At 47.4% G+C, this 14,401-nt stretch overlaps 1 protein-coding gene across 6 annotated transcripts in view; it reads left to right on the top strand.

Moving 5' to 3' along the window:
- Nucleotides 1-14,401, top strand: part of IARS1 (isoleucyl-tRNA synthetase 1) — a 98,454-nt gene that overhangs the window by 37,013 nt on the left and 47,040 nt on the right. For 3 of the 6 annotated variants that reach the window (XM_081065725.1, XM_081065723.1, XM_081065724.1), the window contains exons 17-25: nt 1,274-1,360; nt 2,945-3,028; nt 3,876-4,020; nt 5,481-5,601; nt 11,237-11,328; nt 12,417-12,494; nt 13,343-13,464; nt 13,858-13,960; nt 14,205-14,288. In XM_081065725.1, coding sequence (XP_080921851.1) covers nt 1,274-1,360; nt 2,945-3,028; nt 3,876-4,020; nt 5,481-5,601; nt 11,237-11,328; nt 12,417-12,494; nt 13,343-13,464; nt 13,858-13,960; nt 14,205-14,288 — 916 coding nt within the window. Of the gene's footprint in view, nt 1-1,273; nt 1,418-2,944; nt 3,029-3,875; nt 4,021-5,480; nt 5,602-11,236; nt 11,329-12,416; nt 12,495-13,342; nt 13,465-13,857; nt 13,961-14,204; nt 14,289-14,401 lie in introns of all 6 variants that reach the window. The other 3 variants (XM_081065720.1, XM_081065721.1, XM_081065722.1) reach the window with 1 other exon arrangement.

Raw genomic sequence — 14,401 nt, 5'->3', positions numbered from 1 at the left:
GGGGGAGACTTGGAAATGTGCTCAGATGTTCAGCTAGCCTTACAAAATTAACATTCTGCAAAAAATCTAGATTAAGAAAAAACCATGAGGAGGAGATTTTGGCATCAGATTTATCTGGTGCCTATTTAAAACAGTACCCTCATCCTCTTAATTATCAAAAGGTAAGTCACATTCTGTTTGTGGATGAGATTGGCTGGCCAGGTTCTAATTACACTTTCATCAGTGATGTTTCTGCAGGAGTGTTCAGGAATGTGGCTATCGTTTTATGCTTTTACAAATCACAGTGGTCATCACAAGGGATTGAATTCCAGCCTTATTGCTTTGGACTGTGCTTTCAATCCAAAGTTTTTAGTTTCCAATCCACTTGCCTGTAAGAGCCGCTCCCAGGCACAAACTCCTGTTCTTAGGAAGGGCCTGATGACTCACCAGGAGGCTGTTTCTCAGGAGTGGTGCGCTTGGCAACTCTCCTTATGTGGGTCCCTGTGCACACACCGCCTCCACCCCTTTCCCTCAGGTGTGGCTGCCCCTCCTCAGCACCAGAGTCCTCTTGACCTGCCCTAGAGGAAGGGATGTCTGGTCAGGTACTTACTAGGCATGGGGTGTGGTCTCCATCCTCGTCAGTTCATATCCTATGATGGTCTTGAGGTGCAAGATCAGGTTGGAGGTGATACGAGCATCACTTACATGAAAGTGATGCAGTTCTTTTAGGGAATAAGCTAGCTGGCAAATAAATGATATACATGATATCTGACAGAATAAAACATGTTCTATGTTCCTGTAGTCCATCTTTTGACTTTTGGATGAGAATGCTTTTTGCATCTTTTTTTTATCATCAGACTGTGCCATAGACCCTGTGCTAAAGGCGACACCCGTCTCTTGATGATTAGCCTTGCATTTGGGGAGGTCCTGAGAGGCCACCCAGTGCTGCCCTGCCCTGCCTTATGGCTGTCCGCCCGGCTCTCTGAAGAGGGCCCTGGTATTGTCCTCACTCTAGGCCTTCACTTGCTTTAAATAAAGCACATTTTCCCTAATCAGAAGCTCTGATGTGACTAATCCACTGTAGGTCCTGCATATAATTTTTCAGCAATCCATATGTGATTCTAATGTGTCATCAGAAATAAGAACCTTTGCTTTAAATGATTATCACGTTACCACAAGCTATAACAAATCTAAAATAGAAATTCAGTTCAATAAGTCAACAGTGTTTGCCTATGCTTGGTCTCCTTTTCTGTTTGTTTGTTTTTTAACTGTTTCTTTGTTCAATTTTTTCAAGGTTTTACACCCTGCTGGTGCTCTCCACAGCTCTGTTTGGGCAGCCGCCTTTCAGGAACGTGGTTGTGAATGGGCTGGTCCTCGCGAGGCAGGTGTCCCCTTGGTGTAATGCCACGCTCGAGCTCCCCTTCATTCTGGCAGCCAGGTTCTGGTTGGATCTAACCATTCTGGAGCTTAGGAATGCCCCAGTTCTGTTCCCACCGCTTTCCCTCTGCTTTGCTACTCCTTGCCGTCCTCCTTTTCATCCGGCTCCTGTTCTGTGCACTTCTCCATGTTCAGCATGCCTTCTCCACACACCCCTCTCGCTTAGGGAGAAGGGCAGGACTGAGAGCTAAGCCTCACAGAGGAGGCAGGAATTTCCTGTGGTATTTCTAGTCAAAACAGTATTTGTCATTTTAGAATTTTGTGAAGTATTTTGCTTACAGCTCTTACATAATCTGTGTAGTGCTCCTTTAAGATAGACTTCTGTTGTCCTCTTTTTAATATATGAGGAAGTTATGGATTCTAGATGCTTCTAATATTATTTAGAAGTCTTATTTTTCTAATGCCTCTAGTCACTAAAAGTAAAATTGTAAATGAATAGAGATGCTTACTAGATACCCTGCTTTGTGTACTGTTAGAGGGGGAGGAGGACACCTAACACGTATGCCAGGCCTTGTTGTGAGCATGTAGATGTCTTACCTCATTTTACCCCCAGAACTACTGGAGATGGGTTCTTTACCCTGTTTTGACACTGAGGAATTTGAGGTACAGAAAAACTAAGTAACTTGCCCAAGGTCACATAGCAAAATAAGTCGGGCTCTACAGTCTGTGCTTTTTTAAATTTTTAATTGAAAATTTTCTTGAATTGCAGATTTGTGTGCAGTTGTAAAACATAACAGACCCCTTGCGAACTTTGCCCACTTTCCCCAATGATCACATTTTCAAAACTGTACTACATTGTCACAACCAGGATGTTGATGCAATGCACCCATCTTCTTCGGATTTCCCCAGTTTTGTATGTGCGATTTTGCTGTGTGTATTTAGTTAAGTACAGCTTTATCACAGGAGTAGGTTCCTGTACTATCAGCGCAGTCAAGACACTGGACCCTTTCACCAGCACAGGGTCCTCCTGCCCCTCCACTCTCATCTCCAGCCCTGGCAGCACTAATCTGTGGAATTTTGTCATTTCCAGTGTGTTACATAAGTAGAATCATACCGTGTACAACATTTGGGATTGGTTTTGTCACTCAGTGTGATTCCTCAGAGGTTCCTCAGATGCTTGTGTATCCATAGTTCCTTCCCATTGCTGAGCAGAGTCCCTTGGGGAGGGTGACCAATTAGACTGTTCACCTGCTGAAGGACATCAGGATTGTTTCCAGTGTTTGCTGACAATGAGCAAAGCTATGAGCTTTGTTACGGGTTTTGTGTGACTGTAAGTTTGCATTTCTTTGGGGTACATGCCGAGCCTGTGTTTTTAACTGCTACATTATGTCTTCCTGCCTTCATCTGTCCTAAAGCTTCTCCATTGACTCAACACAGTATTCAAAAAGAAGCTTGCTGATATTAACAGAACAACTTGAACATTAGCTTGTGTGCCATTTGCGTTTATGTATTCCAACTGAAAATAATCTGTAACAATAGATAAACTGACATTGACTTATTTAATTGATATCTCCCTTTTGTTTTCAAGTGATGGCCAAAAAATGAGCAAACGAAAAAAGAATTATCCAGATCCACTTTCAATCATCCATAAATATGGTGCCGATGCTCTCAGGTACAAACCAGTGCTCTGCCTTGTGTGTATTTGTCATTTTTTATGTAAACATCTCTCCTTCTGTTAATCATGTTCCTTAGATTTGGTTTATAATCAGCTTTTTAAAACCTTATCTCTGTATTAGGGAGAGTTACGTTTGTATGGTGTTGATTTGAAACTCCCGAGGTAGTTTTCTAAATAATAAAGACATTTGCAAACCTAGAGACCCTTGGAGGATGAGGACCTAGGCTGGGTTTCGTTGAGCAGCCAGGGACTCCGAGGCCAGTTGCTGGTGTTTCCCCCTCACTCCCTCTCGAAAGTCTCCATCTCGTTGGAGTTACATCCTTTATTTCAGTTTTGCACTTAATCTCCACAAGAGTCACAGGAGGTATATTCATGCCAGAGCAAATAAAAACTAATACTGAAAAGCTTTTAGAGAATGTGAGCCACTGTCTGAAGTAGCCACAGTCATGAACACTGAGTGTTCAGGTTCAAAGCCACCCCCTCTGCCAGCCCCTCTGTGGTGTCAGAGCACACAGCTGCTCTGTGAGTCGCCAGTACCTGTCTGTGGTGACCTAAGAGAACGCTGCCTGCTTCCTCTGGGTTCTCCCATGCCGCCATGGCCTGCACTGCAGCCAGCCCAGGACATCGTCTAGTTTGGGGTGGGGTGACATCTCCCTTCTAATTTGATAGGTCTCTTACATGTCAAAGTGAGAGCTTTGTTGGTTTTAAACAGACCACTAGAAGAGTTCAAATTATCCCCTTTAGTAGGAAAAAAAAAATGCTAAGTTTGGTGTTGCCCTGCCAAAATGGCAGGTAATCTTGGTGACTGTCAGCGTTCCTTTTCTGTATAATTTTTCTCTTCTAGATTATATCTGATTAACTCCCCGGTGGTGAGAGCAGAAAACCTCCGTTTTAAAGAGGAGGGTGTGCGCGACGTCTTGAAGGACGTGCTGCTCCCTTGGTACAATGCCTATCGCTTCTTCATCCAGAATGTCCTGAGGCTGCAGAAGGTGTGGGCCGCGGCACTGTGGGTGGGGGCTCAGAGCCACTGGGGAAGAACAGATGAAGGTATCTAGGGTCCTTGCTGGGCTGGGAGCATGGGCCCAGAGCTAGACCATCTGTGCAGGCTCACCTCTGCAGTCACAGGGCCTCACCTGAATGTTCACTTAGTCAGCCAATTCCCTTCCCCTCGTGGAAGCAGTTGGGGTGGGGTATGGGGGAGCCAGTGAAGAGTGAATGCCTAGTAAAGGCCGCTGTAGGTGTGGTTAAGGAAGGTCCCGAAGTGGGTGCATCTGGGCTGAGACAGAAATTCTCATTGAGTTGTTAGGATTTAAAATACCTATTGTGATACATGTGAAAGAGCCTTCAGAGCGTTACCTGCTAGCATGGGAGGCGTTCTCTGAGAAGCCACCTCCCCTGCACCACTGACTGGTAGCGGGCTTCATGACACATGTGCCTGTCTGTGCTTTTAGGACTCGTTTGAGGTCAGGGCCCAGACGCCTCTCATTTTTGTATCTCCAGCACCTTACCAGCAGAATTGTGTACTAAGTTACTGTTGACTAAACATGTGATGTTATTCCTTCCTGAAAAACTCGTGGGAAAACTGCGCTTTGAACATCACACTCCAGCAGTCTGGTCACTTGCTTCCTGCTGCTTCTGGCTTGTCTAGGTCTGCTGACAAACCTTCCCAGTGGGCACTTTTCCCTGTGAATGTAGAAAGGCAGTCGTCTTCTCCAGGCCCCTAGTGTGTTCCTGGCGTTTGATCCTGCTGCCTGTCAAGGCCAACAGTCCTTGGGCAGGTCCACTTGCAGGCCTCTGCTGGTCTGCAGTCTCATCTGGGCATGGCAGGAAGACACAGGCTCCACCATCAGGCACATAAATCAGGGCAAGGGTCAGCGTGGCTGCTGCCTGCCAGCCTGGTAGTGATGCTGTGTGAGCAGGGACAGGTGGGCTGGGCCTTCAGAATTGAGGAAGATTTTGCAAAGGAAAAAGAAGGGGTGGACTGGAGCACTCTGGGTAAAACGAATAATATAAGCAGAGACATTAATTCCTGGTGCTCATTTTCAGTTTAGAGACCGTTACCCAGTGCTTGCCAGTTTTACTGTCTTTCCCTCCTCAGATTGAAAGCAACTAAACCCTGTACTTATTGACAAGATTTTGGATTATTTCTCTATTCATGGTCATTCTTTTGTGCAGAGGAGTGATTTTTTTCCTAAATTCTCCTTCACTCAAAAATGTGATTCACTGAGTGATGACTTAATATCCCACGTTTAGAGCTTAGCTGGAAAAGACTACTAAGAATCAGAAATTTAGATTGCCAGTGGGTCTGCAGTTTTGGTTGTGTGTTTGTTGTTTTTTTGTGGTTTTTTGGTTGGCTCTTGCTTTTCAGTTTAAACGATTTAAAAAGTTCATTTCTTTACGTTAATTTCCCCCAAGCATACAGAACGTTTCAATAATTGTCAATTACTAGGAGGAAGAAATGGAATTCCTCTACAATGAGAACACAGTTAAAGAAAGTGCCAACATCACAGACCGGTGGGTCCTGTCCTTCATGCAGTCTCTCATTGCGTTCTTTGAGACCGAAATGGCAGGTGCGTCTCTCCCTGGCCGTCCTCCCAGGACTAAAGACTCTTCTCTTTCAGATTGCTCTTTAGATATTTAACATTTTATTAAAAACATAGAGGAAATTTTATAGAAATTTTAAGAGATACAGAATATTAGATAAGCAATTGTTTCTTTTAACACTCAAATATAATTTTGTTAAGGCTTGCTACTTGTAGAAATGTATCCAAGGCCTAGGCAGTTGTGTCAGAATATCCAGCGGCCTCACCCCTCAACATGGGCCTGTGGAATCACAGGCTTCAGTACTGGGTGGCTATGGGTTCAAAACCCAACTCTACCAGGTATCCCTGGGGAAGCATTGCCTAGTCTATGAACCTCAGCTTCTTTCTGTGAAAAATGCCTACTTAGAGTTATTACAAGGCTCAAATAGAGATCATGTACATAATAAAGTAGCTGGCAGGTAATGGCTACTCAAAAAGTAGTACTTGTTAATGTATTTTTTTTTATTTTCCGTTCTACTTTAATTCTTAAATAAGTCGTCCTTGTTCAGTCTAGAAAAATTAGGAAATACAGAAAAGCAGTAATGGAGTAGACATTTCCCCTTATTTCCATTACCTAACAACGAATTTGGTTTTATAGAGGTTGGAAAAGTCGGTTGTGTTGGTTTCCTTGAGGTTAGAGATAGAACAACCCTAAGTCAAGGTGAGAAATTGCAGAAAGTGTCGACTAGGACAGCTGAGACCAGTCTGAGAGGATGCACACCCTGGCGAGGCCGACCTGCCTCCGCCGGCGCCCTGTGGTCACTGGGGCTGCGGTGCCGTTTCAGCGCTCCAGTGGGTAGGGCGGGCGGAGCAGCCTGTGCTGCATCGGGGTCTGCTCCTCTTCAGCCTGTCTGTGGCTGACCGCAGCAGCTGCCTCTGCACTGGGCACAGCAGGACAGCAGGCACAGCAGGACGGCAGGCACAGCAGGACGGCAGGCACAGCAGGCACAACAGGCACAGCAGGCACAGCAGGACGGCAGGCACAGCAGGCACAGCAGGACGGCAGGCACAGCAGGCACAGCAGGACGGCAGGCACAGCAGGACGGCAGGACAGCAGGACGGCAGGCACAGCAGGACAGCAGGCACAGCAGGACGGCAGGCACAGCAGGACGGCAGGCACAGCAGGACGGCAGGCACAGCAGGCACAGCAGGCACAGCAGGACGGCAGGCACAGCAGGACGGCAGGCACAGCAGGACGGCAGGCACAGCAGGACGGCAGGCACAGCAGGACGGCAGGCACAGCAGGCACAGCAGGACGGCAGGCACAGCAGGACGGCAGGACAGCAGGACGGCAGGCACAGCAGGACGGCAGGCACAGCAGGACGGCAGGCACAGCAGGACGGCAGGCACAGCAGGACGGCAGGCACAGCAGGCACAGCAGGCACAGCAGGACGGCAGGCACAGCAGGACGGCAGGCACAGCAGGACGGCAGGCACAGCAGGACGGCAGGCACAGCAGGACGGCAGGCACAGCAGGCACAGCAGGACGGCAGGCACAGCAGGACGGCAGGCACAGCAGGACGGCAGGCACAGCAGGACGGCAGGACAGCAGGACGGCAGGCACAGCAGGACGGCAGGCACAGCAGGACAGCAGGCACAGCAGGACGGCAGGCACAGCAGGACGGCAGGCACAGCAGGCACAGCAGGCACAGCAGGACGGCAGGCACAGCAGGACGGCAGGCACAGCAGGACGGCAGGCACAGCAGGACGGCAGGCACAGCAGGACGGCAGGCACAGCAGGCACAGCAGGACGGCAGGCACAGCAGGACGGCAGGCACAGCAGGACGGCAGGACAGCAGGCACAGCAGGACGGCAGGCACAGCAGGACGGCAGGACAGCAGGCACAGCAGGACGGCAGGCACAGCAGGACGGCAGGCACAGCAGGACGGCAGGACAGCAGGCACAGCAGGCACAGCAGGCACAGCAGGACGGCAGGCACCGCAGGCACAGCAGGCACAGCAGGACGGCAGGCACAGCAGGACGGCAGGCACAGCAGGACGGCAGGCACAGCAGGACGGCAGGCACAGCAGGACGGCAGGCACAGCAGGACGGCAGGCACAGCAGGACGGCAGGCACAGCAGGACGGCAGGCACAGCAGGCACAGCAGGCACAGCAGGACGGCAGGCACAGCAGGCACAGCAGGCACGGCAGGCACGGCAGGCACAGCAGGACGGCAGGCACAGCAGGACGGCAGGCACAGCAGGCACAGCAGGCACAGCAGGCACAGCAGGACGGCAGGCACAGCAGGACGGCAGGCACAGCAGGACGGCAGGCACAGCAGGCACAGCAGGCACAGCAGGCACAGCAGGACGGCAGGCACAGCAGGACGGCAGGCACAGCAGGCACAGCAGGACGGCAGGCACAGCAGGACGGCAGGCACAGCAGGCACAGCAGGCACAGCAGGCACGGCAGGCACGGCAGGCACGGCAGGCACAGCAGGACGGCAGGCACAGCAGGACGGCAGGCACAGCAGGCACAGCAGGCACAGCAGGCACAGCAGGCACAGCAGGACGGCAGGCACGGCAGGCACAGCAGGACGGCAGGCACAGCAGGACGGCAGGCACAGCAGGCACAGCAGGCACAGCAGGCACAGCAGGCACAGCAGGCACAGCAGGACGGCAGGCACAGCAGGCACAGCAGGCACAGCAGGCACAGCAGCCGAAGAAATTGGGCGTATTTATCAGTCATCTTGGAGGACTGTGTCCACCGCCGTAAACCTTCACAGTAAGGATCATGTGACTGTCAAGCTGTTGATAGACGTGAAGCTGGAAACGTATGTGGGAGGCAGACTCCTGAGCTGGGAGTTCACACTCCGGGGACGCCTGCTTGCTTTTCCCTCTTGAGTGAGATGAGTCTGTGGGAAACAGTGCTGGGATTATTGCCTGGGGCCCCTGCCATCTTTGGGCAGCGGCTGCCGTGCCCTCCAGAGTGGACACCCTGGCCAGGACACGGCTCCCTGGCCGCGTGGGGAGTAGAGGTTAAGCAGCAGCTGTGCACATGAGCTGAGTAGTAAGAGCCGGGGGAGAAGCCAGGCGGTATGCGGACAGCTGACAGAATGGGCTCCGGACCCAGACTCAAGGCACCAGCCTGCCAGCTCGTGCCATCAGCTCCCTGGTCAACATAGCGTCTGCGGGAGGAGCGTCCTTGAAGAATTGACCACTTATGTTAGCGATCTCAGCAGTAGCTCCTGCTGTTTCCGTTTATTGCGTGCTCATTATATGTGGGCATAATTTACTCCATAAGCTTTAAAACCTGCACATAGGAAACGCTGGCTTCCTGGAAGTCGAAAAGTGTTGGGAAACCTAGAAATAAATAACTTGGGCCTCTGATCACAGAAATCCCATCTAGGAACGTGCAGCCAGCCAGTGATGGGCCTCGCCTAGAGTAGCTCTGCCCTTGGCAACTTCTACTGCTGGCTTAGACCACGAGCTTTATTGACAGTCACTGAACTCTTTTCACTAATATAAATTGTGTTGTTGTGCAACAGAGTATCAGTTAAAAGGAAGGTGAATGGGAAAATCCTTAAAATAAGCCTGTGCCTCAAATAAGTTTACCTAGACGCCCTTTCCCTCTTGCCTTCTGAGTTCCTCAGAGGAGCCTTCAAATCTTTCTACTCATAATTCCTCAAGGCTCTTTTCTCCTTCCACCACCTCCTTCAGCTTTCTTTCCTTGACTTACAAGCATACCTTGGATATACTGCGGATTTGGTCCCAGACCACCACAATAAAGCAAATATCCAATCGAGAATATCACAATACAGTGGTACCTCGGTTTTCAAACGTAATCCGTTCTGGAACACCATTCAAGTTCTGAAACATTGGAAAACAGCCGACAGCTAGGCCTCAGGATCTTGCACTTAGCAGACGCCACGTGACATGTTCGACTTCCGAGGCGTGTTCAAAAACCGAAGCATTTACTTCCAGGTTTACAGCATTCGTAAACGGAAATGTTCATCAACGGAGACGTTCGAAAACCGAGGTAATACTATAAAGTGAATATCACATTAAAGTAAGTCACAAATTTTTTGGTTACCCAGTGGGTATAGAAGTTTTGTTTACCCTATTAAGTGTGCAATAGCATTATGTTTAAGAAAACAAATGTCCATACCTTCATTAAAAAATACCTTATTGCTGAAACATGCTGACTGTCATCTGCGAGTTGTAATCTTTTTTGCTTGTGGAGGATGGATGGCTCGATGGCTGCTGACTGATCAGGATGGTGGTCACTGAAGGTTGGGGTGGCTGTGGCAATTTCTTGAAATTAGACAACAATGAAATTTGATGCACCAGTTGACTCTTCCTTTTCAGGAATGATTCCTGTGTAGCACGTGGTGCTGTTTGATGGCATTTTGCCCACAGTAGAACTTTCAAAATTGGAACCAATTCTCTCAAACCCTGCTGCTGTTTTATCAGCTAAGTTTATGTAATATTCTAAATGCTTTGTTGTCATTTCAACAATTTTTGCCGCATTTTCACCAGGAGTAGTCATGCGACTCTTCCTTTCACTTGAACACTTAGAGGCCATTGTAAGTTTATTAATTGGCTTAATTTCAATATTGTTGTGTCTCAGGGAATAGAGAGACCCAAGGAGGGGGGAAAGGGGCGGGAATGTCCAGTCGATGGATCAGTTAGAACACACACAACATTTATCGGCTAAGTTTGCCATCTTATGTGGGCACAGTTCGTGGTGCCCCAAAACAATTAAAATTGTAACATCAAAGGTCACTGATCGCAGATCAACAGAACAAGTATAATAATGAAAAGGTTTGAAATAATGCGAGGATTACCAAAGTGTGACAAGACATAAAGTGAGCAGATGCTGTTGGAAAAATGGTACCATAGACTTGCAACAAACCTTCAGTTTGTTTTAAAAAAAAACCATTATATATACATATATAAATGTATATGTATGTATATATATGTATGTATTTTTTTCTTTATTGGGAATTGCAATAAAGCAAAGCACGATAAAATGAGGTGTGCCTATATTTTGACCTTTAGAAAGCCTGTCTGTTTTATTGATGGCTCTTGCTGAGTTTTTCGCGGCAACACTACAGACAGTTAGGGCTGGGTGGTTCTATGTGGTGGGGGGATGCTGAGCAGAATCACTGGGGCCCAGAGGCCAGGAGCACCCACCTCCCCAGTTGTGACAACCAGAATGTCTCTCCAGACACTGTCAATGTCCCTTGTGGGACAAAGTTGTTCTGGTTGAGAAACACTGGCCTATGCTATGCCTCTTAGCCTCTAGTTTGAGTTTTTGGTGTCGGTCTTAGCTGAGGTGCAGGGCAGCACAGGAAGAGCATTGCCCAGCCCCAGGTACACGAGCCTCATGGAATCGTGTGGGCAGCCTCGGCCTCTACGCCACACGTGGTTTGCCACTTTTCTCGCTGGCAGTGGCTCACAGGGTGACTTGTGTGCATCTCTAGACACTTGACAGCCAGGTAACATGTGCTCAGGGAGTGAGTGATTGTGGTTGCTTCACTTTATTCTTCCTCTCTCCTTAACAAATAGGGCAGCCCTTGCGTGGCAGGGGGCTAACTGTTCTTTTCTGGCATACACCCCTACCCCAAGTACTCCAGAGGCTTAGTATATTCTCGCTGCCTGATTGATTGGTCTTACTTTTAGCTTATAGGCTCTATACTGTGGTGCCTCGCCTCGTCAAGTTTGTGGATGTTCTGACCAATTGGTATGTCAGAATGAACCGCAGAAGATTAAAGGTAAGCCCAGGCTGCTGTTGGGAAGAGCGAAAAGTGTAGGAAGTGTGAAAATTGAGGGAAAATAAGCAAAGCCAAAAGGAAAAGGAACATTTTCAAATGCTTTCAGTTTTTGAAGGTACCATTTTCCTTTCTATTTACTCATATATTGCATATTAACTATGTCGCCATTTGCTGGATGGGGACCTCTAAGTTCTAAAAGTCACCTTGCATATTTTCAGAACACAGTTATGGCCGTGTCATATTGACGGGAAAGTCTCAGGGCCATGCGGGTCTCAACTGAGCAGACCTCTTAAAACCCAAAATAAATTTATGCAAATATTTTCCAATGTTATGTACAACTGTGACATGAGGGACACCTCCTTGTTTGTACTTCTGGGAGTTATTTATGGACAAAAGTCATCCTTAAGCTTGTTGGGGATTTAGAGTGAGTGAGGCATGGGTCCTATCCTCAGACTTATGCCGAGCATGACAGAGATGATAGAAGACAGGAAGGGAGGGACGTCCATAGCACAGGCCAGGTGGAAGCTTCCACTACCCATCAGCTTTACCTTCAGATGTGTTCATGATAAAAGCCTGTAAACGAACGGTAATTTCGTTTGTTAAAATACACACGTTATACATGTATGTGTGTAAATACACACAATCTATAAGGACTTGCACCAAAATGTTTACAGTAGTCTCTGGGTAACAACTTCATTAAGGTTGGGTTTCCTTTTTTGTTGTCTTTATTTTTTCCTATAATCAATTAATATAATTATTTTTTAAATGCACGGTATATGCTAGTACTTTTTTAAAAAACAAGAAATTTATCTGAAAGTACTTTAACTTGTTGTGTTAGCAACTCCTGTCTGTTATGTGTGAACCTCACCACCAGCCTTCAGGTTCTTTGGTCCGTCTTACCTCATAGTTACAGACCCATTCCCTGTCAGCTGGGCCTCAGAGGTGGCATTTCTGCGCTGAACCCAGACCACCTGCTGTTGTGACCACTTGTCCTTGCTCTTTCTGTACACCGTTAGCTCTCTATGGGTTTCCTCTTTTTAATAAACTTGTTTTAACAATTTAATATGTGTTTCTTTTTTATTCCCTAGGGTGAAAATGGGAAGGGGGATTGTGTCATGGCCCTGGAGACCTTGTTTAGTGTTCTGCTCTCCCTCTGCAGAGTTATGGTGAGAGGCGTTGCCCCACTCTACAACTCCAGCCCTCTGGGCCGCTTTCAGTACCTCCGTCTATTCTGTATTTGTTCCACCAGAAATAGAAATAGAAGTTTTAAAAGAAATCCCTAATTCCTTTTCAGAAGTCTTCTTAGGTTACATATATCAAGTAAGGGCTTAGAAACATTCGTTTCAAAAGCTGGATTGTTTCTTTTCACCACTGACAGTACATTTCAGGTCATGGTTCTTGCATCTAGACTGAACTGCCACAGTCCCCTTGAATAACATCCCTCGTCTTCATGTGGATTTCTATAATTGTCGGTGAGAAACACTGAAGCTCTTGACCTAATATGAATTAAATGACATACAAGTAAAACAATCTAGTTTTAATTCCCGTATTCTATTTCTGCTATTCCAGTGTAATTTATAAGCCTTCTATTTATTTTCTGAACATATACGGAATGCAAACCCACTTTGTATACCAGGTCCTGTGCCTGCTTCTTATGACCTCATTCACTTTCATTCCGTGAAGCAGGTAGTGTTCCCCCAGTTTGCAGATGAGGTTTCCGTGTTACAGACATTGAGTTCTCTTTCCATTGACTTTGCTGGCACATGTCAGCGACTCCTGTGTTATTACAAACATCCTCCAGGATGCTTTGGGTTCTGACTTGACCCCTCTTGTGCTTCACGGGAAGTTCATCTCGCCAAGTTCAAGATGCAGTCATTTTCATAGGACATGTAGTAAGCTCGTGTCCACTTGTATGCGTGTTCCTGTGTCAGTCTGTAAAATGTTCCTGTTTTCCACTCAGATCAGTTAATGATGGCTGCGTGTGAATGACATGATGTCCTCTGTCCTCATACAGGCACCCTATACACCTTTTCTTACTGAATTGATGTACCAGAATCTAAAAATTCTCATCGACCCGGTTTCTGTCCAGAACAAGGACACACTCAGCATCCACTACCTCATGCTGCCCCATGTTCGGTAAGAATCAAATAGTAAGGCTCACTTGGGCCATGGCTGGGGAAGAGACGCACTCAAGTGGCGTTCCTGCCACTCATCTGAGGCTTCAGAATGGGCGGGAGGATGCTCCGTGTGGAAGCACCTGCAGCACTGCAGCAGGGGGTGTGGGCAGGTCCGTGAGATCACCTTGGGGATCTACTGGGTACTGAGCAGCACACCCAGTCTTGCTACTCTTCCCTACGTACCCCCAAAGCCAGCAGCACGTGCTGTCCCCAGGGGCCTCACCGGGAGGCCTCACCACACCATCTGATGTTTAGCATGACCCTCTTCCTCACTTAGGCATGCCTCCTGTTTGGGGTTTTTTTTTTTCCTTTTAAATCTAATCTCTTTCACATCCCTGCCTCATCCAATCAGAGAGGAACTGATTGACAAGAAAACTGAGAGTGCAGTATCTCGAATGCAGTCTGTGATTGAACTTGGGCGAGTGATTCGAGACCGCAAAACTCTTCCTATAAAGGTTTGAGGTTTTTTTGTATTTTACATCGCATAGACCTAAATAATTATGTTTTTGAGTGTTTTCTTAATATAGACAGCTTCCAGCAGGGGCATACATTTTTATCTTTTTCTGCAATAAGGGTTTAAATGACTTAGTCCTAGTTGAGCCTAATTAGTCTGGAGCTTGCCATTTGGGTAAAATTCCATTTTTGTGCAGTTTTGAGGACTGGCTGCTTAGAGAACTTTTCCTTCCCTTTTCTTTCTAGTATCCTTTGAAAGAAATTGTGGTTATCCATCAAGATCCAGAAGCTCTGAATGATATCAGATCTTTGGAGAAGTATATCATTGAGGTAAGAAAGATGATTTGTCTCTTTGAGCCCAAATAGACTTCTTTCCCTGAAAAGATTATTTTGATTAGTACTTTTCAGTGAACTACACTTGAATGTATGTATAATTTATCCTT

The sequence above is a fragment of the Rhinolophus hipposideros genome, assembly GCF_964194185.1.
Source record: "Rhinolophus hipposideros genome assembly, chromosome: 11".
NCBI lineage: Eukaryota > Metazoa > Chordata > Mammalia > Chiroptera > Rhinolophidae > Rhinolophus > Rhinolophus hipposideros.
The sequence above is the reverse complement of the archived record's forward strand: the minus strand, read 5'-3'. Positions and strand labels throughout refer to the sequence as shown.